This window comes from Leptosomus discolor, chromosome 9 (assembly GCF_034619465.1).
Source record: "Leptosomus discolor isolate bLepDis1 chromosome 9, bLepDis1.hap2, whole genome shotgun sequence".
NCBI classification, from domain to species: Eukaryota; Metazoa; Chordata; class Aves; order Leptosomiformes; family Leptosomidae; genus Leptosomus; species Leptosomus discolor.
This window is the reverse complement of record NC_141399.1, coordinates 20715015-20739464: the sequence shown is the minus strand read 5'-3', so window position 1 is coordinate 20739464 and position 24450 is coordinate 20715015. Positions and strand designations below refer to the sequence as shown.

The 24450-nt window shown below is 38.2% G+C and overlaps 1 protein-coding gene across 1 annotated transcript in view; it reads right to left on the bottom strand.

The window, feature by feature from the left end:
* Nucleotides 1-911: 911 nt before the first annotated feature.
* CENPP (centromere protein P) overlaps nt 912-24450 on the bottom strand; it is a 146901-nt gene continuing 123362 nt past the window's right edge. Inside the window, exons 6-8 of the mRNA XM_086470023.1 lie at nt 3863-3942; nt 1342-1433; nt 912-1033 (exon numbers count right to left, since the gene is read on the bottom strand). Coding sequence (XP_086326149.1) covers nt 912-1033; nt 1342-1433; nt 3863-3942 — 294 coding nt within the window. The remainder of the gene's footprint in view (nt 1034-1341; nt 1434-3862; nt 3943-24450) is intronic.

The window sequence follows — 24450 nt, the reverse complement described above, 5'->3', positions numbered from 1 at the left end:
CTGCCTACTTGAGAAGGACATGACTTACAGTCGTATCAGTTTGGCTTGGATGAGGTTGGTTGCGATAGCTAGTGCAGAGCAGGAACTCGAAAAGTGATGAGAGTTCACAAGTGAGCTAATGGTACATCCAATGGAGTGAAGGAAGATTACAAGACATCTGTCTAATCTGTTTTGTTTCTGCAGGGATGAATGTAAGAAATGTGATGCTTTTATGTGTTGCCTCCTAGAATTTCCCCCTAGAAGTAGGAAATCAAAACAAAGTACTGCAGTGAGCAGTAGTTAACTAGTCCATCTCTTTACAGAAGTGTAGTGGTCCTTTCTTGTTTAGTTTAATGCTGTCTCTATTCAACACGTACCATGTGGAAGAAAGTTACTGCATACAGTTACCCTTTTTTTTAGCATAGTATGTCTTTGAAATCTTCAGATTGTCTACTTCCACCCTAATTTAATGAGAAAGCTATTTAACTCTTTGTTAGAGAAGTCTCTTACTGTTCTCTTGTAATTTTAAAACCACTGTACTTTTACAGAGCTGTGAAATGAAATGGATTTTTCTGGACTTCATTTTGACAGTGCATGATCTTTTAACACTTTCCAGGTATCTAGAAAATGTTAAGAAGATAAACCACTCTGGTACATTAATGATTCAGAAAGATAAATTTATAATGAAATCACTCTGTACATGTAACTATTTTATTTGGCATTTTTGTATTTAAATAGCTGTATTTATTTTCATGTTATGACAATTTATATATAACGTGCCATAATTGTACAGATAGCATGTTTTACGAGTATGGTTTCTAAATGGAAAATAACTTAATGTTTATATTCAATAAAATTATAGACTGTGTAACATAATTATCTTAATTAAAACTACTTTTGAAATTGCTACCTGTCGTAAGTCATGTTGGTACTCATTTTTCCAAGCCAACCACTTTGATCAGGTTCTCGATAGCTGTCTCGATCCCAAACAGCCGCAGCATGCTTCGGAAGCAGGCGGGTGCAGTGTCAGGAGTTGCCATCTTCTGCTCCAAGACTGCAAGAAAAATGTCACAATGAACATTATTTTCAGACAGTTGCACTATTCCTGAAGGCAGCTGTCGGTGTTGCATTTTTGGGTAAAACTGGTTACCTGCTGTCTAGAAGAGGAAGACATACTTGTTTTGTAAGCCCTTGTAAACTACAGGGGAGGTGCAGCTTAGCTGTTTGTTAAATTGGGATTTGTTTGCGTGGTTGGGCTCTGGAAGATGTATTTCTGTTTTATCTGACGAGATGTTGGGCAAAGAAGGGGACAGGCATTCTGCTTGAAAGCTCAGAAACAGTCTCTGGAGTGAATGACATTACCTTGCTCTGGTACTTTAGTCAGAAGGTCCAGAAGAGGTGTAGTTCTCCCTTCTTCATCAATATGTATCTTCCAAACAATCATCAACTCAAACCTGTATCACGTGCACAGAAAAGTTATTCAGGTGTAACTAGGCAACTGTCTTTAAGGTTTCCTCAAAGCAGAAAGTACAGTATTGAGGAGGTTCACGCTCGTTATGCTCTTAAATAAAATTAATCTCAAGTACTGCAACTTGCTCATCTCTGAGAATCAGAAATACTTATGTTTTGAACTGAGGGGAACTGGTTGTCAAGTGGCAAGGAAAGGTTACTGCTTCGTTTCCAAGTATATTCAAATTTTCAACCTCAAGGACTCTTCCCCTGATTCTTTTGTCTTTGTCTCTCTTGAATAGTGCAGTGGTAAAAAGTAAGATAGAAAAGAAAAAGAGAGCATCCCCCTGCCCTGGCCCTTATGTAACACCTGCACCCTGTGGGCAGGTATTGTACTTAGATACAGGATAAAACCAGGAAAATCGTTTCAGAAGAAACTGTTCATAGCTGTTTTAGAATAACATGTAGGGATAAATATACCCAAGGCATAGATTCCTGCATTTCTTTCCTTTTAATTAAAAAAAAAAAAAAAAATCTTAACCATCATTACTCCATCAAGAGTGTTTTTGGTGGTTTTCTTTTTTTTTTTTTTTTTTTTTTTTTGCAAGGCTGATTATTATTTCCGGCAGTGGGGCAAGATGACTGCACCACACTAAGGGAAGAATTAGGAAATTGGTTTCTGCAGGGGAACAGTTCTTCTAGTGAAATACACAAGTGCACAGGGATTACTCTAGACTATTCATAGTAGTTTTGCTGCTTTATAACATCCCATCTGCTTTACTAAATTTTGTATTTCCCTCCAATCCCTGCTTTTAGGAGTATTCCTTATCAAAAGGAAGGCTTTCCTAATTCAAAGCTGATCTGCACAGTAACAAGTCACTGCAAGGAGGGAGTTCCCTTTCTCAGCGTTGTTTGACCAACCATGATGGTAAAAGTTTCCTTTAAATAGAACTTGTCAGCCTGTTGCCACTCAATTGTTAAACATCCTTTGAGAATTTGTGCACAGCTTGTTCTGGGATTTTGCAAACAAATTAATATGCAAGGGTATTTTCTATCAGCCCGCTGAAGTGATTTCTAAATTACCGTATTTCATGATTGTGGGTGAGAGAAAACATGGAATGGAACTTGGCACCCATAAACACAAAGAGAAACTGTAAAATAAAGCGGCTTATTTTCTCACAGTGATGGTCTAACAACAATTCGTTTCAGCAACCCAGAGTTAAAGCATTCAGTTTTAAATGGCAGATTTGGCACTGTGGTGCCGAGACAGCACTACCTATTATGGTTTGTTTGCTAGTTCCACAACCAAATATGATGGAGGAGCTGTGCTTTATTTCCAGTTGTTTACATATAAATTAATGGATGTTAGAGCGAAGATGTAATAGAAGGGAATGCTCTGAGCCCTTCACAAAATAGTTACTTTTCCTGGCCCTTATAGAATTCCTGACAGTGATAATTATATTGTCTTACATGAAACTTCAATGATTTTTTTTTTTTTTTTTTACTCAATTTAAAAAAATCCAAACCTGCCAGAACATGTCTACCAGGGAGCCCAAACAACCCCAGCATGTACAGCAGAATAATACTACTACTACTAAATGGCAGAGAAATGATCCCCTCAGCTAACTGATTGCCTTCTAAAACAATGGAAAAATACAGCTACAGTTGCTCTTGGTAACATGGTAACTGCAATTTTCTTTCCATTCTTTAATGGCAAGGAGACCAAAGAACTGGGCTTCAGAGATTTGTGATCATTGCACCTCCCACCACAGAAGAAAGTATGAGCTGGAATTGACAGGCTGCCACACTGGCCTTCGCCTGCAAGTCCAGCCCAGGGGTGGAAAAATACTGCTTTATCTCATCGGGGACAGCTGCCAGTACCCTGTCACAGCAAGAGGGATGTTGGCCTCAGCATCTGTTCTGCCCATTGCTCTGGTCATGTAAGGCAAAAAGAAAACAAAGATGGAACAAATCAAGCTGAACCTGACATGTTTTGTGATGTGTGAGAAGGAAGATGCATCCCATGTTCCTAAACTTTGAATTCAGACTCTTCATTGTAGCATGAGCTAAGATAGTGACAGGTTTGGTTTTTTTCTTCAAATGCAAATGAAAAGCCTGCTAGAGCCCTGCATTTTTTTCCACTTAGCTTTAAAAGAGTGGGTAGCCACAGTAGCAATACAATTGACTGACCACCTAACAAGGCCACATGCCCATGGCCTGTACATATATTTCTGGGTTTTTTAATTTTTTCTTCTAGTGTTTTTAATGTGTGGTTATAGCCCTAAAATGCAACACACATCATCTAATCTCTGTTTAGAGGCATTATAAAGCAGAGAGCGACTTAATGTTCAAGCAGACGGTTATGTGCAGATTGTCAATATGCATTTCATAATCCTTTATGTGTGTAAATCAAGAAACGTATTTATTGGCTTACCCAGAAACGCTGGGGTTCCTAAGGATCATGTAATCACCCTGCAGTCCTTCTGGAAGTGTTACAACGTCAGGGTATTTGCCCTGGGAATAAAGAGGTTCAAAAGGGTGTAAGTCAGGTGAGAAAAATCAGAGGAGACAAGGAGATTTCTAGCTAGTGCTTTCCAGTTGCAGTGGATTTTCACATGCTGCCACTTTTAGCTTGCATTTTTAATAGTTAAGAGTAACAATATTAGTTGTTTAAAATTCTGACATGCTTTTTAAGTTTTGACTGTTTGGTTTTTTTTAGTATCATTCATGTGATACCAAGAGATACTTAAATTTGGTCACCTCAGAGAAAAAAAACAGCATCATGTACCTGTACAGACAGGCCCTAGAAATCCTTATGCAAGATGCAGGAAACCTTGAAATAATATTTTTTTAACTAAGTTCTGTTAATTTGATTTAATAACACATTATAATAGATCACAGTTTCACAAAAAAACCCTAAACTTCTTACTAGCATGCTGTTTTGCTACTCCTTTTGAGAGGCGGGATCACCAAGCTCCATACAGTGCTTTGAAGGCATAAAGTAAGAAAGGGGGTGAGACAGCAACATAACCACTGTTATCAAGATACAGTGGGACAATGGAAAATGAAACAACATATAAAACTACTGACCACTATTAAACCTCCATGTTACTGGGAATTAGAACTATTTTCAGTTACTACAGTGTGCAAAGATTAATCATCGTTCTGTTACTTTGTTAGTGCATCTAATATTTTACAGTCTTCAATGTGAATATCAAATTACCCAAGACTCGCAACTTTTGCTACAACTATTTTAAAAAGAAAAGCAGAATAGTAGCTACGTATGGATTCTTTGGAAGTTACGCAGTATCTAAGGTGACAGGTTACTCAGAGTATGAGATGCATATACATCAAAATACTGGGAAAGAACACAATTGGCACATCCTGCAGGGACATGCTCTTGCAAAAGAAAACAATCTAGACGCAGTCTGTTATCACGAACAGTTTCCAACACTGTTCTTGCTTGTACCGTACTGGATACAAAGCTGTGTTCCAAAAATTGCAGTTTCTAAAGTGTGAAAAGTTTGTCAGCCTAAATCATTCTACAGTGCTTGCAGGGCAAATGGTATGTCTTATGGAAAAGGAGCAGGAGAGCTCGGCTTTGACAAGCACTGGAGAGAATGGGTTAGATTTTATAGGATTACACCTCATCTGGCAGACTGAAATTGCTAACAGATGTGACCTTGCTCTGGTGGTGTAGGAATTTATGACAAACTGAAAGGGGTTTGTACAGAATGCCAAATGACATAAAACACATGGAATTTGCCAGTTTTAATTTCTACAAAGTATCTAGTACTGTATTTACCATGGGGATAAAGGCCATGATCTGTCCTTGGAACAGAGAGACATAAGGGGCAGCAAAGTGCACAGTAGTTACAGCATGGAAACGTGGCTGACCTAAGGTCACTTAACCCAGCAGAACATTGATCTTTTTTTAGCTTTATTCCGTGTGGAATTATGTTCCTCTGATGACAAAATAAAACAAGTTTTTCAGGCTTTTTCTCAATAACTCATGTCTTTAATAGTCACTGCGTGCCTTCATTTCTCTGGTATCATTGGGCTCAGAGAATCTAGCCAATCTCTTTATCTCCAGGTGGCAAATACTAGAAATTTAGGATTAGCTTGTATCTGGTGAACTCAACTTGTTTACATTCCTCATTTACAAGAGATCTCAAGTATACCATAGCTGAACACTGAGCCATGTTTTATCTTCATCCAACCACACTGAGACCTTTGGGAATCACAAGAGAAAACAGACCAGAGGAGCTAGGTAAGAGTTCCATTTTCAAACCACTGTAAAATGCACCCATGACCTGTTTGGCAGTTCCTGTGTAGCTGCCATAATCGATGCATTTACCCTCATGTAGTTGTGGTATTTCATGTTGTACAGAAACCAGAGGTATCCCAAGGAAATCTCAAAGTGTACAATTTTCCGTTGTCTAAAAGCTTCCTTGTACCTGGGAGAGAGTGTGCTGGTGAGTTCTGCACACAGGGAGCAGTTATTCTGTGCCTTAGATAAAAGCCAGGGTTTTGGCAATCCATCTGAATGTTGTGAGAATCTGATCTTCTGTGAAATGTGCAGGATTTGGGATAAAATCCAGCTTCTTAGCAGGAAAGATCGTATCTTAGCAATCCACAAAACACAGAAAAAGCCAAACCACAAACACCTACATCTCTCTTCAGGCGCATTACGTGCTAAAATGGAAGCTGTAGCAGTGGCATGAAGCAGTACCTCGCCTAGACCCACGCAGAGAGGTTTCTGCCCATCTCACCTATGGGTGACTCAGTGACCATGCGGCAGAAGCAGGAACAAAAACTACAACACTCAGGATTAAGCCAGCAATGTTAAACACTGACAATTTAGGGAATAAACCCCAGGAAACGCAGTCACACGATCTACCTTTCATATTCCACATATAAAATGTAATGTCTGTATCCCACAGGTGAAACGCGGGGATCTGACACGTAAATGAAAAGCCAGGCACACAGTATGCACCAGCTGCAATAGTCCTGACAGAACTACAATTCCAAACACACTCTGTGGGTACCAGATTATCACCTCATATTCTCTGCTGTGCAACCTTTTCAAGTTTTCCCTGGGGAAAAAAGCCGAGTGATAAGCAGGGTAACAGAATGACATGATCCACTGGAAGGTCTCTTGGAAAAGTCCTATGGGGTCTTGTAAAGTGGGCAGCTGGGCGACTGAAAGATAGCCCATCAAGTAGTGAGATACTAGATGGGAAAGATCAGCTACAACTGCATTAAACTAAACCTGACTTTAATCAAGAAATATCCTTCCTCAGATGACTTTTAAATGTCAGTTTATGATCAAAGCCAAAAGCCCATGTTATTATTACTTCTGGACGGAAATAGTTTTTCCAGCTCCTTCAGGAGTCAAAGCAGGGAATCTTATCGGAACTTTTGTCTAAAACAGTCTCAAATCACAAAGGAACGACCATTGTGATGGAATACAGTCTTCCTCTTCTCCCATGACAGGTTTTACACACAGACACATGCACACACACACAGAGCCATCTGAGTGAATACACTTGGGAGTGTCTATTTTTAAGCAAAATTTATTATTCTTCAGCTGATTAAGTCTGTGTTGCAATTTTCTGCATACTAAAAACTCTTCTAAGGAAAATGTTTTAAGTTATTCAGCTTAAGAGCCATGACAAAGTAAACTGGCAAGGCAGAAGCTACTAAAAACAGATAATTTGCTTCTATTGCACTTACAAAGAAAATATGCTACTCTGCTCTTAGGTGGAACAACAGTTCACACACTACTGATTTTGAACTTGGCGTTCTGTAAGAAGGACTGTACATAAAGAATGCTAAGCAAGCCAGGTTCCTATGAGTCCCTCCACAGGTGTAAGCTACTTCTAAATTTATCAAAGATGCTCCATTTAGGCTCTGATTCGGGGTGATTTACATGTATGGTTTGCTGAGCTCAGGCCACAGTATCATCCACTGAAGTCATAAACATGGTGGTAGCATCAAGGCCATAAATAACATCAATGTAACTTCAGGAATTCAAACACAGATTATTTGCAAAACTTATGAAAATTCTAGATACTGTGGATTACCAATACTGACATGATTAAATTCCAGAAGTATTAAACAATCAAACCCACTGCCACAAGTCTGCTAGCCACTGCAAAAATTTAGGTCAATCCCTTAAGTGGCCCCACACGCCCCTGCTGAGAGAGTCTGAATTCAGAGTAGCTGTGTTTTCCAACAGCCTCATTCTCTGGTTTTAGAATAATTTTACTATTACCATGATCAAGTCCTACAGATACTTAAAACCAGCAATCACAAGGCTACAAAATGAAATTAAGTGCAGCAATTACATTTTTGGAAATTAGTTTGTATTTCTCTTCTACTAAGCCTTCTGCTAGCCCAGATAACTACAGTTCTATTTATGAGATCTGGTCTTACAGTTTATCTGTTCTTACGCACATTGCTAAAATGTTTGCTGCTAACTTCACCAAGCACTCTTACCCTCAAGTCACAAACCATGTTAATCTGTCATAAACTGAATGTCGCATACACATTTTCAATCAATTATCATTCTAGAAAAGTAATTTAAGTTGCTTTGATGAGTTTCATTTTTATATATTGGACAATATATTTGTTAATGCATTTCAATTAACTAAAATATTTTACCCTGTAAGACAAGTGTCACCAACATGAAAATATAACAAGGATTTATACTTTCCTGTATTTTTAAAGCATGGTGGCAAGCCTTAAGTCAATGAAAAATTTCTTCAAGAAATTTAACTTTTCTGGTACCAACATGCACCTCTCAGGCTTCAACAGATAAGACAAAACTGTCTGCCAATGCAATGTAATCGAGAATTGAGTAACGCTATCTAAAAAGAAATGCATCCTATTTTTTGTCCTTTCCTTTCTCTCTGCTGCTTGATTGGGCAAGAGCAGCACTGTATAAATTGATGTATGCTCAAAACCTGAATACAAGGATGAAAGATAAACCTGTCACGTAGGCAGATGAAGCTGTGTCAGATAGCCATGGTTTTGAGAGAGTTTTTGTCCCAAAGTTGCATTTTTTTGAGACTTCTTCTGAACCAAAAATCAACACGAAAACTCCAGAACCTTTAGGCACAAGGAGAAGAGGAACCCATTGCCTGCAGATGCTGCGGGTTTGCCACATGGTTAAGTTGATGTTCTTTATGTACTTTTGCATGTTTTTAATAGAATACTGTAAACACTACCAGTGTCATTATATACTATGCTCAAAGCCTGAATGGTCTGAAATTTGACTAAGGAAAGCGCCATATCACAACATTCATAAAAGACTTCCTATCTGGTGAACTGGAATTGCTGAGTCAGAAAGACAAACAGTTCACAAAGGGAAAATCCCTACAGAAACACCTTTTGGTTTTAATGTGCTACACGTTAGATTAATTTCACCTCAAGTTTCATTTCGAGAAGCTTTTAAAAACAATATAAAGAAACAAACACAGTCATTACAATTTAAACGTATGAGCATAATCAGTGAATCTATACTATGTCCCCTTAGGGATTTGTTTAGTATCCATAGTATCCACCAAACAAAGCGTCAGACAAATAGAAGATACACAAATGGGTGTTCTGACTGCCACATTTACTTAAATGATTGCAGTGTATATAAAGACAATGTCAACTATGGGGAAACCGAGCACCCTCCTCTGCTTTAAATCTGGCCAAATAAACAAACAAACACCAGTCCGCTAAATAACATAAATTATTAAATTATTGTTAAATTGACTAGCTCTGTGTGCCAAGATTCGTTCTTGTATATGTAAAACTGATGCAAATTTCCTCTTACTTTTCAGAAGTATCAGTTGCACAGGTAAAATACAGACTCGTAAAATATCAAAAAAACAACGAATACAGAACAGTATATAACTTACTTTGAAAGAACTACTCAGCATTTACTTTCATGTGACATAACTCAGAATCCAACTGAGTATGTTTACCTTACAGGCTGACACCTTTAAGTCTGTTTCTTCAGCAGTGTAATGCTGGAAACAAAGGTCTTCAGGAACAACTAGGGTATTTGTAAAGCTTAAACATTTATGTTTTGAAGGAAAAAACCCACTTTATCCCATGCCACATGTTTTTTGGTTGAAAAAGAAAGTATTCTTTATGTGCCATTTAATATTCTCTTTGTTATCTTTCTGTGGAAACAAATTATTATCTAAAATCTGTATTTGATATATAGTATTGACTACATTACACTTTATTTTTACACATGGACTTTTGCTTTAAGTCATGTAATGAGCCAATGGGACAAGAGTAGAAGGTGCAGTGAATCCTCAATCTGCTCTTTTTCCCTTGTACAGCCATTTACTGTGTGTATGTACATGTATGATTCACAGTTTTAAACTATTTTTGTAAGGTTTTAAATGAATTCTACTACAGCAATAGAGGAACATTTAGAAAGCGATTTATCCAGAGTTAAACCACTATTGTCTACTGATCTTTGGAGCAATGTTGTAGCTATTCCCTAACTCAGAGCAATGCAGAACCCAGATCTCACTAAAAATCAGTATTTTTTTAATTTTAGTTTCCAGAGCAAGATAGTCTATCAGCATCCCAGTTATGGTAGTGTGCCATAATAGCATACTTTGGGAATCAGTGTCCCACTCTTTACTTGATCTGCCTCTGTCTATCATACAAGTTTGTGATAATCTTCATACAATCATTTAGGTTGGAAAAGACCCTGAAGATCATCAAGTCCAAACGTAAACCTAACACTGCCAAGTCCACCACTAAACCAAGTGCCACAAAATTGTGCAGCAGAGGTAAGAAATACAATACATAATTGCTGAGGTAGCATTCTACAAATAATTTTATTACCTAGGTTCAAAAGAAATCTCTCATTCTAACCTCCCTCTATACTAAAACAGATTTTGTGTTACATTAAGTGTTTCTGATGTTCCATATTTCTGTATTTCTCAAATGGTGGCTAGCGCTGCACAAATCCCACTTGATCAACTCCACCTTCTGTGCCCCAGTATAATTTTACAGCAATTCCACAAGATGCGAATCTCCATTTATTGCCTCTTTTCATGCAGAAATCTATTCATAATTAAATGTTAAATATGTTTAAAAAACGAATAATGCTGTATAAATTCTACTGGCTTTTATACTTGGCTTTAAAGAAAAAGTATGGCTGAGTCCCATATCTGTTGGATTAACAACACTGATCTTTTGGGGAGGGCTGTATGTGCCTAAATAATATTTTCCTATTGGCCATTTAGCCCTAATGAGATTCAGGCTTGAGCAAACACACATCAAAACATGAGGCAACCTAGCATCAATGCACCCCTACTACCAGATTTATTTTTTTTTCAGGACTAAACCCAAATATCCATGCTAGGAAACAGGTATTGCTGAAGCCTCAGCACCAAACGCAGTTCTGTGTCAAAACCAACATGTTCTAAGAGCAAGATGCTCAACTGGGCTGCATTATTAGCTTCTGTATCACCACTTCATATGGCTTGGTGAAGACAACAACAGCTTGGTCTGTGCCTGAAAGATAACAATTTGTAACCTAAGGTCAATGATTTAAATTAGAGCAAAATATGACAATCTTTTGAGGAAACAGACAGTGTGGTTAACTAAATCTCACTTAAAGTGTAAAACTACAAACATTATTAGCACATCAGAGGTCAACTTTCATCAGATCATCATCATATGCTTAGGAAGACAGCAGCATGTTTTTATTTTTGGATAAGCATAAATATCAATTTGAAGCAACTGGGATACGTAGTAAATTCTAGCTATGAAAATAAGCTGTTATATCTACTACTGCAGGAGAAAAACTTTGACAAAACCTGTTTTTAAATAATAGAATATGAATTAGAGAATTATAAAAAAGAAACATTTTATAAATGTGTTCTTGCATGCTATTTTTTTTTTAATGGCTACACTGAAAACTGCCTAAAATGCTTTGCAAGGGCTAGAATTATAGTATCTGCAAGTATTCAAAGGATGGCACGTTGACAGTTCAAAACACAAAGGATCTCAAAAGTCATCATGAAGTTTCTCATTTTGTGCAATTAAAGGAACTGAAACCAAGAAAAGATAATGCGTTTTTTCCCTTCAACTAAATTACACGCTATAAAAACACTGTATTTGCAGAATCGATTTACGAAACTTCACCACTCGTAATTATATCTCAGAATAAACACATCTTCCATTTTCCCATCTAAGTAAACATTTTACTCAAATAAAACAGTCCTGCTGGTGATCCGTCTTATGCAAATTACACAAAACTACAAGTGTGATTAGAAGCAAAGAACAAGTTTACAAAAAGAAGCGCATAACGAAAAAGTAGTTTTGCCTACATGGCAGTCGTGTTACATCTCACACGCTGCTCAGTTCCCTTTTTTCAAAACTAAAAGCACAAGCTATGCTACCAACATGCATGTTTCCTTTTTTAGTAGACAAAAGGAGAATTTTGGAGGCAGACTTGAGGAATAACAGAACGAATGCCAACCTGGACAGGGGAAATCTTTGCAGAAAACGCCTACCAAAATTTCCTTACAAGCTCAGGACACACCTGCTTTCCTCCAGTAGCATAAGTACAGCTGGTTACTTGAATGATGCTCTGCATCCGCCTAGTTTCAGACCTGTATTTTTCAGCAGACCAGATCTGTAACTAAGAGTTATAGATCACTTCGCTAAGATTCAATCTTACAAATACCTCTTAAGGTTAAGTCAATGCTCTTCGCTACTACCTGAAACAAACTGGGAGGAAGTCTTACACATCGCCAGCCCAAAACCCGTGTAGCATTAGCCAACTGCCAATGAGGTTTCTTTGCTTTGTTCTATTTTTCTTTTTCTCTTCAGTTGATTACAGCTTCTCTTTTTTGGTTTCTACTCTGTTTCCATTGCCATTTATTTTCCTTCTTTCACATTTCCATTACATTTTTTTTCATGTTTGATTCAACCATGATTCTACAGTACATGATTCAGTTTGTCACCATTTGCTATGTGGCTATTAATTTACCAGACTATTTGTATTTTCATAACTGGATCAAGGCTGTACGTCTACAGAAGACAGAAACCAGCAGTCCCTAGGCCCAAGTACACATACTGTTGTGCCTCTTATAAAGCATTTCCTTTCAGTATCACTCTGTCATATGGTAACCATATGTTTATCTGCAACTTCATTACAGCCCACTGGGAATAAATGAAAAACATACTAGAGATTTATTTTTAAAATGTGAGGAAAAGTAGAATGAAATGAGAACAAAACCTTAGAAAGAACAGGCAAAGGTACATAAACACTTAGTGAATACAGAACCTGCAGATGTTTTTTCTTTACTTTTTTTTCTTGCTGGGGAAGACACAACCCTTCTCTCCATTAAAATTGTCAAGGCAAAAGATTTCCACTAGTTTATGAAAAATTATACTTCTGACCAATGATGTGTGCACATTTATAAACCAATGTTTCTAAAAGCAACAACACCAAGGTACTTTATTCCACATTTGTTTCTATAGTAAATAGGCATATTGGAAACCAGAAGACACTTCTCTGGAACAGCTGAAAAGACTTGCAGGCTCACTTCCTCTGCCTTCAGAGACTTCGTATTTCCCTATGGACACCCTATGGACTAGGTTCCAAAATGATCTTCACCTATTAATGCCGTTCTCTTGAAACCTGAAGATTATAGTGGGCTGTGGACAAGAGGCTAGAAAAGGAGTCCAGAAATGAAAAACGCTTCTGCTGCTACCAGATCAACTTCGGTGCAGTCCAGTCCCATACATCATCTGGAACTGCCTGGATGCTCACAAAAGCCTGTCCTCCTGGAAACAAGTCTACCAGACCTACTGGTCCGTGTAAGAATATACACAGCACAAGCTTGCCATCTGCTACACAGAGACAGCACATTCCCCATCATTTTCTCCTGTATCAGATATTATTGACTATCCACTTAAACTGAAGAATCATATCCTCTGAGTTAAAACATAAATCATATCCTTTAAGTTAAAACAACACAACTTTTCTAGATTAAAATTTTAAGGTTTATTTGTTATGTTATTTAACTATTAAAATAAACTGTCTTAACACTAAGATGGCTGTAGAGCCATCCTCAGCATAGGTACCTGCACAGTTCCAAGTCCAGGACATACTAATTGAGTTGTTTTTTTTGTATGAGAGCATTAACGCTGCCCCTGGGTATTTCTTTTGGTGCAAATCCAAAGTAAACCAGTAGAGCTCAGTAGTTCTGTTCTTCCTCTGCAAGTCTACGGACAAACTAGTTTTCATCATATTCTATTCTGAAATCCCTACCCCACCTCTGCAGTCAAGTATAATTAAACACTTCTTGATGATAAACTTAATATAAGGCATTGTGTGGAAATCAGCAGATATGTCTAATTTAGCAAAAGAGAGACTAAGCAGTCAAGGACAGTACAAACACAACAAAAAATATGAAAGGAAAAAAATGCCATGTTACACAACAGCATAAGGAATCAACAGTTTGGGAAGAAATACTTGTAAGCCAATTTTTCAACAATCTGAAGGAAGCAGACTGCAGGAAAGGTGTTTTCAGGAGAGAAATTAAGCTAAGTTTGTGTTTTCTTCCATTACAACAGAAGCAAGACATTTTATAGATCTTTAAATATTTTTCTGCATAGAAGATGCTGCAAGATTCTCTCTAAGCCTTTTCGATGGCTTAGTAAAAGGGTCCAGGGTTGCATAAGGATTTGAAATACCACAGAAAAGTTGATTATCAAGCATGACCTAATTTGCTTTTGTACAGTTTATTTTATCAAGCTTGTCCAGACAGCAGATTTTAAACATAATACAAATAAAAGCATCTGAATTTAGTTAATGACTTGGCTCTGAAGCTGTGTTAGTTTTTTTCCAAGTACCATGATTAATTTTAAAAAAAACACCATAGGACACAATGAAGAACATCTAGTTCATCTAAATAAGCTCAACGTTAAGAATTTACTTTTTTAAAAGCATGATTAAAAAAGGATTTTAGACAAGTTATTCAGCTTATGTTGATCATTTACTGTTGTGGTTATTTCATCTTTACTGTGATCAGGTAGAAGATAAAAGTGCACAGTTAAGGGCAAAAGTTAGTCAACTCCTGTTAATCAATAAAACTCCACTAATTTCCACATTAAGAAGAACAGCTGCCCATTGGTGTAGTAATTGGAGTTCTTTGAGATATATTATCCCTATAAAGATAATGTACCTGCCTTGGATGAGAGAATTTTTCCCTTAACTTCACTAAACAGCAAGTCAGTTCATGTAACCAGCCAGTAATTTCTATAAATACAATATACTCAAAGTATGTGTTACCGATTACTGTGTGGCATCAACACTTTCATCCCTCCCCCCAAGTTTTTTTGTACTACAGACTCTGCAGAGAAAAAGGCAAAGCAAGAAGGATGGCACATAGTAGAGGACAGAATAAAATAATCTAATAAACTTCAGCTGTTGTTTTTATTAACACTGACAGACAATTAATAGAATCATATAATACCAGGTTGGAAGGGACCTCAAGAATCATCCGGCACAAACTTTCTTGGCACTGATCTCCATGTCCTGGTGCAGACCTTGAACCAACAAACATGCCTATAAAGTGTCTTCCTGTGACTGTTCACACAGAAGAGAACTCACCTCAGCATATATATATTTAAAAAAAAAAAATAGATCAGGTATAGGAAAGGTATTGGCAGTCTTGTTCAAATAAAGCTTAGAGAACTGCCTTTCTCAAAGTGTCTTAAGAGTTACTCGCTTTTATGTGGACAAACATTTATCTTGCTTGGTAAAGATATGTCCATAGACCCACCTGGAACATCTAGAATGCCAGTTTTCATTTTTCACCAAGAGATATAATCTGTTTAAGACATCAATATCTTGGCACTTAGAGCAAACTGTCCAACGGCAGAGAGGGTTTTGGTCAATTAGTAGCTGTCAAATCTGCTTGTTTTATCACCTTGGTATCTTAAGAAAGTAGTAGCTATACTGTAATCTTTACTGGACACCCGTGACAACGGTGCAATCTGTGTTTGCACTCAACAACTTCCTGCATGACTTGCACTCAAGAATAAAGATACGCTCCCTTTTAGTTCCACCCAAATTTGAAATCAGTGGACGAATGACAAAGTCCACAGCATAATTCCCTACTGCATGTAGTACAATAATATTCATTCATTTAGCTACTATGAGGACCAGATTTCTCCTTAAACGTATGCATATATGTATGTAAAATGCATTATCATGTAAATCAGTGCTTATTTTCACAAATAGCATTGTGGTATTATTATTATCATTATTATCATCATCATTATTCTTATTATTCCTGAGCATCAGAAAGAAGTTTAACATCTGCATTAGGTGAAAAGCGAAGCTTTCCATAAAAACATATGCTGTAGATATGTTAAAATCTTTGCCACAAAACATCCTCTTTTAATGGTTCTACAAAGCATTACATTCAGGACATTCCCAACAAAAATTTTCCACCTAGTACCTTTCATTTGTCTGGTTATTAAAATTTATCAGTTGCCTCAATATTCTGCTTATGTGAAAATAAATAACAACTGTTCTTGTAGAAGTCCAGTTGAAAGAAAATTAGCTAATATCACTGCTTAACTTTCTCTTTTTTGTTCTTCAGTTTTTCAAACAATGAGTTTAATTCTCTTGTGTTTTTAAAGCTCTAAGGAAGTAAAGTAACACAAACATTCATGCTTATAAACCTAGGGTATGTTTAAAGCTTTCCTTTTCACAGTTGTATACTACCAGGAAGATTATTCCTAACAACTTAAAGCTGCAGAATAACGCATGCTTGCAGTGTAGATACTGGGGCACCAATGTGCTTTTACACTGTAGGGTTTGAGGAAGCACAAGAAGCCTTCAAGCCCTCTAGTCTCTGTCTGTGCTCACCCCAAATTCCTCCGCAAACTCTCCCCACAGCTACCGACTGTTTTCCACACAAACCAATGGCAAAACGCCACCATTTAGCCTGAGCTACTGGTGACTCCAGATGGATTAGATTTGATTTAGATTGCAGAATGACTTCAGGCCGCTGGAATTCAGTGTGCTTTGCAAAAGGACCAATTTAGTAATGCATGGCATATAGCAACGCATTGCTTTGATTCAAATGGTATGCTCAGCCATTCCACAAGCACTGGGTTATTAGGAAAGCCCGTTTAGGAAGGTACAACTGATGTCAGGGGTATTTCTCTTTTTTTTGACCTGATAGCCTACACAGGTGAGGTCCTAATTGCATAAGCATGTGATTGATTATTAATTCTATTAATAAATGCCATAGACTAACTAGGTACTCAGAATTTCAAGTCTCCACACAAAGCGAGAAAGTATTTTAAAATATTTTATCATATCATTTTAATATAAGCAACAGTGTAGACATTTCCAGCATTTTAATTCAAGAAGCAATTAATGAATCTGTAATTATTTGAGGTATATTAATGGGACAAACAACAAAGTCATATGAGAAGCACCAAAAATCCAATGTTTGATTCTACTGCATGTACCCAGAGAAAAAGAGGTAAAGAAGTAACAGTAACAAAGAGGAAAAAAAAAAAAAAGAGAGAGGATTAAAAAAGGAAAAGAGAGGAAAAGGGGCAAGTACAAGTGAGCAGGGTAAGATCAAAAAGTTTGATAATAATGAACAGATGACTAAAAATAGTTCAGGAAAAAGGAAATTAAAGCAACAAAAGGAAGATCTTGCATTCCCAGAATTTAAACATGCCATTATCCCCAGCACGTATGAAAAGATGAAGGTGTAACACTCAAAGACAGGCTACGTTTCCAAACCCAGGCTGAGTCTCATAGCAGGAACTGTAAGGCATACACAGATAATCTGACTGTTAGGTAGCAAAAATTTGAGAAGAAAGGCAGAGACTATAATCTTATTTTAAAAGTAGCTCTGGATTACCTCAATATTCATTTTTTCCCCTGTAGAAAGACCTCTGGATGACTCTTCCAAAACACACTGTGAACTAACATTTGAGGCCTCCAACATATTCTTCATCTTTGGCTTTTTCTAGTTTTTCCCCTCTCTGTTTTGGAGTCAGCTCTTTATTAGCATTTACTTGCAGCTGCCCCTGCCAGTACAAAAGTAGCACTGTCTAGACTACGTACATATTTGTGCCTCTTAAAAATAACTCAGATGATAGCTCCACAGCTCTTATAATTCCAAAATCACAATTATCATTTCTAACTTCACCTGTGGTCTATGAATTCAGAATTACTGTCTCTCTAATAATTGAATCCTTATTAACTCACAGGATCTTTCCTGCTAATTTCTATGAGACAAAGATGTTGCAACATTCAATTACCAAAGTACTTGCTGCAAATGTACCTTATAAAATCTCCCAACTGTCCAAAACAAAACCAGCAAATGCTTCTGACAAAATCAGTTTATTCCACCTTGTACAACACACATTGTGTAATACCAGTAAAGGCCACAAAATATAGAAAAAGTAGCAAATAAAGAATTAGATATCAATGCTTGCTCTAAAATGCAGCATAAAAGTCACACACAAACAGTCCTTCTGTCTTCCCAACTGCTTTAATAACCAGAGCAGTACATAGGGGAAAAAAAAAGCCTTTTCCAATGAGTCAGTTACACAGTTGAAATACTGGTCCTTTTAATTTATTTTCACCACTACTGTTAGCACGCTAACCTCCTTTAAGCTTTGTAAAAATTCAGTACTGGATGCAATTACATCTTCATTTTGTTACATAGATATACTTCGGTGGCAATAGTTGCCACTTCTTCCTATTTGTCTTTCTGGATTTTTGAAAATTTAAGTTAATGCAAGCTTGCAGAACAAACCAACTGCTACCCTTTACTTCGTAGAGCTGTATGCTGGGAACAAGCTTACAGTGCATGATCACAGGGAACATGCTGAAGCATTACCGTAGATGGATGCATTAAATTAGTGTTAAAAGCACCAGTTCTTTGATGCAGCTGAATACTTACTCCATTTATGAATTGTTTTTCATCCCATAAGAACAAAGTAAAGCAAAGTGCCAGGTCCTGCACTTGGGCCACAACAACCCCATGCAGCACTACAGGCCTGGGGAAGAGTGGCTGGAAAGCTGCCTGGCAGAAAAGGACCCGGGGGTGCTGGTCGACTGAGTCAGCAGTGTGCCCAGGTGGCCAAAAAAGCCAATGGCATCCTGGCTTGTATTAGGAATAGTGCAGCCAGCAGGAGTAGGGAGGTGACCATCCCCTTGTACTCAGCATTGGGTGGGGCCACACTTCAAGTACTGTGTTCAGTTTTGGGCACCTCAATACAAAGAAAGACATCGGGGTGCTGGAGAAAGTGCAGAGAAGGGCAACAAAGCTGGTGAAAGGCCTGGAGAATAAGTCTTATGAAGAGCAGCTGAGGGAACTGGGGCTATTTAGTCTTAAGAAAAGAAGGCTGAGGGGAGACTTTATTGCTCCCCACAACTACCTGAGAGAACATTATAGAGAGGTGGGTGCTGGTCTCTTCTCACAGGTAATCAATGATAGAACAAGAGGGAACAGACTCAAGCTGCACCACGGTAGGTTTAGGCTAGACATTAGGAAAAATTTTTTCACTGAAAGGGTTGTGAGACATTGGAATTGCCCAGGGAGGTGGTGGAGTCACCATACCGCAATGTGTTTAAAGTCGTTTAGATGTAGTGCTTGGAGATATGGTTTAGGGTGTACTTGGTAGAGTAGTGCTGACAGTTAGATTTGATGATTTCAAAGGTCTTTTCCAACCTGAATGATACTATATGAGACTTAGCACAGCTAAATCAAGGACCAGTAATAGAGATGCCACAACAGCACATCCTTCTTTGATGGCCTGCCTACTTGAGTAGCTCAGGCAGGTTGAAAGTGCCTGTGCTGTCACTACTGATATTTCAGACACCCTTCAATGACATCTCTGCAAGTTATGCAGAGCCACGATGCTGTAAACTGTTATCATTTACGTGAAGCTCATACAACAAAAATATTTTCATAAGAAACTATTAGCCATCCAGAAGGGCCTGGACAAGCTCAAGAAGTGGGCCCATGTGAACCTTATGAGGTTCAACAAGGCCAAGGGCAAGGTCCTGCACCTGGGTTGGGGCAATCCCTGGTATCCATACAGGCTGCAGGATGAAGGGCTTGAGAGCAGCCCTGTCGAGAAGGACTCGGGGGTGCTGGTGGACGAAAAGCTGGACACAAACTAGCACTGTGCGCTCGCAGCCCAGAAATACAATCACATCCTGGGCTGCATCAAAAGCAGCGTGGCCAGCAGGTCGAGAGAGGTGATTCTGCCCCTCTGCTCCAGTAAGATCCCACCTGCAGTGCTGTGTCCTGCTCGAATCCTCATCACAAGAAAGATGTGGACCTGTTGGAGCGAGTCCAGAGGAGGGCCACAAAAATGATGAGGGGGCTGAAGCACCTCTCCTATGAGGGCAGGCTGAGAGAGTTGTTCAGCCTGGAAAAGAGAAGGCACCGAGAAGACCTCATTGTGGCCTTTCGGTACTTACAGGGGGCCTATAAGATGGGAGCAATCTTTTTAGCAGGGCTTGTTGTGATAGGACAAGGAGTAATGGTTTTAAACCAGAAGAGGGTAGATTTAGACTAGATATATGTAAGAAATTTTTTATGATGAAGGTGGTGAAACACTGGCACAGGCTGCCCAGAGTGGTGGTAGATGCCCCATCCCTGGAAACATTCAAGGTCAGCTTGGATGGGGCTCTGAGCAACCTGATCTAGCTAAAGGTGTCCCCGCTTACTGCTGGGGGGTTGGACTAGATGGCCTCTAAAGGCCCCTTCCAACCCAAGCTATTCTATGATTCTGTGATTTTTTCCTTTCATTCAAATATCCAAAAGGTAAGAATGCTGAAAGGTAAGAATGCCACACACTCTCTATATCTGTATCTATACATAATTTTTTATTTAAAAACCAAACTACCAAAACCCAAACCCATTCTGAAAACATATTTGCCAGGTTAACACACATGTAAACAAAGGGGTACCAAAAAGATCTTTAATTTCACTGGGGAAAAAAAAAAAAAAAAAAATCACATACAATTACTCTGAACCGATCTCTTAAAATTATTGTACATATTTTGATACTCCACTCTTTCAGCTGAAATAAAGGGCTTTTCAAATATAGAATATCCATTAACTGGTTCCTTCCCCACTCCTTAGTTTTACTCTACAGTAATTGTATTAATACAAACAGAATTACTTATAATCTAAACCTGTAGGTGATGGAGTAAAATCTCACTTCATCTCAGTAAATATGGTAGAAAATGTACCTTTGTTCCACATGTGGTATATCATAATCTGGCAATCATTATTCTTTGAGACAAATTATTTGCAAATCTCTCTTGCTCTCATATTCATGACATATGGACAACTGTGCCATCTTAAAATTACAACTAGTAAAATAACAAGGCAGGGTAACATCAGTTTGGTCTGCTATGTGTGGCATGTGTTTCCATGGTTTTCAAAAGTCTTTAGACTACAGAAGCTGAGGAAAAGTTAAATTCCACACATGGAAGAGAAAAACTGTATCAATAAAAAGCACTCTACTTGAAGCAAAACTTAAGCAAACAAACCTCAAAGATTTTTATAAAATTTAACAATTTTTGAAAAAGCAAAAAAATACTTATTCATCACAGTAACATAGATTGGAACTAACTGGTTAGACAGGTTGTGGCTATCATGTACCAAGAAAACTCCGAAAAGCTCTTGAACAAGTCACGTTTCAGTATAGGATCAGTACATTGTGGCCCTGTGTCAATGGGGACCTTTAATGGTACCCAAATGCAAACCATTACAGGTCACCCAATCATCCAAGGTCTGGGATGAAGCTGGACTAGAGGCACAGTTCTGTATAGAGCACAGATCATTCCAAGAAAGAAGTGAAGATAAATATAATAAAACAAAACTGCTGAATCATTAAAAGCTACTTAAGAGCATAGGCATGCTTCAAACCAAACTCCCTTCAACTCACTGGGAGATGGCATCTTATTTCTTGTTTAGGGTAAAAAGAAGTAGCTTGTTTCAGTCAGTTTCTGGCAGAACAGATAGTTATCTCAGGTTATTTCAGTATGGAGATGCACTGTTTTAAAGTACAGTTTCATAAAACAAGTATCCAGGGACAGCTTAAGCTACTCCCATCCTCCCTGCTTTCCTCCATTTTCTCTCCATCAGCTAGCTACTGCCCCCTCATCTCCGCCAGCACAACTTCTTGGGTGGCTATGACATGTGTCAGACCAGAAAGCAAAACGTATGAAAAAACCAGCATTTGTTCTCTCAATATGACTAATAGCACAGCCACAAAACCAGTAGCAGGATAACAATCTGGAGACAGCACACCCCAGCACTCAGACAGGAATGCATAATACTGCCACCAAAGATTTCATCTCCTCACATGGCGTTTTCCCTCAAACAGCTGCTGTACAGTGAGTCAGCAGGATGAAAAAATAGCTTAAGTGCTTCTCAAAACATTTGAGCATTGAAACTGGCTAAAGGCAAATATTCTTGGGTCAAAAATTCTGCTCAACATCCATACAGAACTGCTCTCTAAGCAATAGTGCCAAAAGACAAAATACCGTTACGAAGAAAGGAGCTCTGGGTAGAACAGTGAGCAAAACCCCTATGAAATTTAATCTCGTTCGAGCAGCCATCCAGGCACAGTGAGTTTTTGGAAACATTAATAGAAAACATTTGATGTTCCTGCTACTGCAATTAAACAATATTTCAGTTCTGAAGTGGCTGATTTTTAGCCAGATTGGTATTTTCCAAAAGAAATAATTGTTGGCGTTGAAACGAAAAGCCCCATGCTGTGGATACAGCATAGTGGAAGACCTAAACTAGGTTTGGAGACTCAGTAGATAGAATATGTTGACACCACAGTAATTATCGATTATGAGGGAACCCCCGCACGCTGTCTCACCAGTCCCCTCTTCAGCTGCAAGCTTCTCCTCATTATCTTGTACCATGAAAAGAAAACTAGGTGTTTTAGAAAGAACTCTACTTGTCCTTCAGTCATTTGATGAGTCCTCCAGTTAACAAAGGCAAGGGAATGCAAAGGATTTACTGCAAACAGGTAGAAATTAACAATAAAGAGCTAAACTGGAAAAGTCTTTCTGAGGTCTGGGAAAAAACAAACAATGGTAATGTTCTCCTTCAACAAGATATTTTATACATGAGACAAACAATCATTCAGAATAACATATCCTCTTGAAACTGATTATTTTTTAAATTTTTTTTTTTTAGCATTTCCCTCATCAAGGAGACACGAGGGGAATTGTGCTGAGTTTCAGGAAACACGAAACTCCCATTTTGCACAAATTTGGCCACAAATGCTAGTGAGATCATAAAACAAACATAAGTAATCACTTCATGAGGTGTTTTCAACTTGCACTCAATCCTGAATTTCATGCATTGTGGAATTATAAATCTCTAGAAATGTGATAATCATGAAAATACCAATAAGGTATTAAAAATTAAATTTTAAAATTAGATACCTGTACATACACACACATACATATATATCCCTGCCATTTCCCCCCTTCAAGTTCTCAATAGTAGCACACTGCAGAATTGCTGTACAAGTAACTTTTGCCATTGTCCACTAATTCAGCCAAACAAACCATTTGGTGCCACTGTTTGTAATGGGGAAATCATGAATCAACAGGCAAAGACAACCAATTATTAGATTTAAAAGGAAACCCCAAGCAAACTTTGTTATTGTCCTCGAAGTGTCTTCTTGTGGCAGCTGCCAACAAATCCTTCAAAATATTCAAAAAGCGTCAAAACATTTGTGTCTTCAGTTTACATCTCCTTCCTGAGACAGTCTCTCAGTGGAGAGGCATCCTGTTACTAATTCCTGCTTAATATTAAAACCAATGTGAAAACGTCTCAGGCAACAAACAGAAGGGACGTTAAGTAAGAAGCAAGCCACAGGAACCCAACAATGTCTACCAGATGAAATCTCAAACCAATATTTTTATCTGTAAGATCAAGTATAATTTCCTTATTTCACTTCTGATACAATTTAATATGACAAACAGAAGAGGTTTATAAAAAATTGCATTCAATTTTAGAGAAGTATACAGTGTTCTAGATGGATACTTTCTTTTGCCATTTTGCCTACAAATGGAAAGGGCAACCAAGCACAACCACACAAATGGAAAGCAAATCGTTGCTTTGAAAAGGGCAAACAAATAAGGAGTGACCATTAGAGTAATTATATACTCTTATTTTTAATGAATTCTAAACAATCTATTTTCAGTATCTACACCCAGTTAAAGTAATTCTAATTTTCTTTATTTAAAATACAGACTTTTTCTATATGTTCATTTTAGTCCACTCTTTATTTAAACGGTTTAAGAGAGACACTGCCTCTTTGGTCTCGGTATGATGTGCATGCCTACTGAAGAAAATGGAGCTGTATATAAAAGGCAATGGCAGGACATGAGTGAAAGCCTATAGGAGGCTTATGTCTGTCTGCTAGAAACTTAGCAACTGTTTAGGTGGCTATGACTTTCAAACCCCTCTTCTGAGCCATTTGAATTCTGCATAGTTTACAGGAGAAAATTACCTTTATGAAAGAATGAAACAGGAAATCTCTTAGTGGGTTGTGGTGGTTTGGCCCTGGCCAGATGCCCACTAAAGCCACTCTATTATACTCACCCTCTCAGCTGGACAGGGGAAAGAAAATATAACAACAGGCACGTGGGTCAGATAAAGACAGTTTAATGAAGCAAACAGCCGCACGCAGAAGCAAAAGCAAAACAAAGGATCTTATTCTCTACTTCCCATCAGCAGGCAATGTCCAGCCACTTCCTGGGAAGCAGGGCTCTGGTACGCTTAGCAGTTGCTCCGGACGACAAACGCGAAACTAATGTCCCCCCCTTCTTCCTGTTTTCCCCAGCCTGTGTTGCTGAGCAGACGACATGTGGTATGGAATATCCCTTTGGTCAGTTTGGGTCAGCTGTCCTGGCTATATCCCCTCCCAAGTTTTTATCCACCCCCAGCC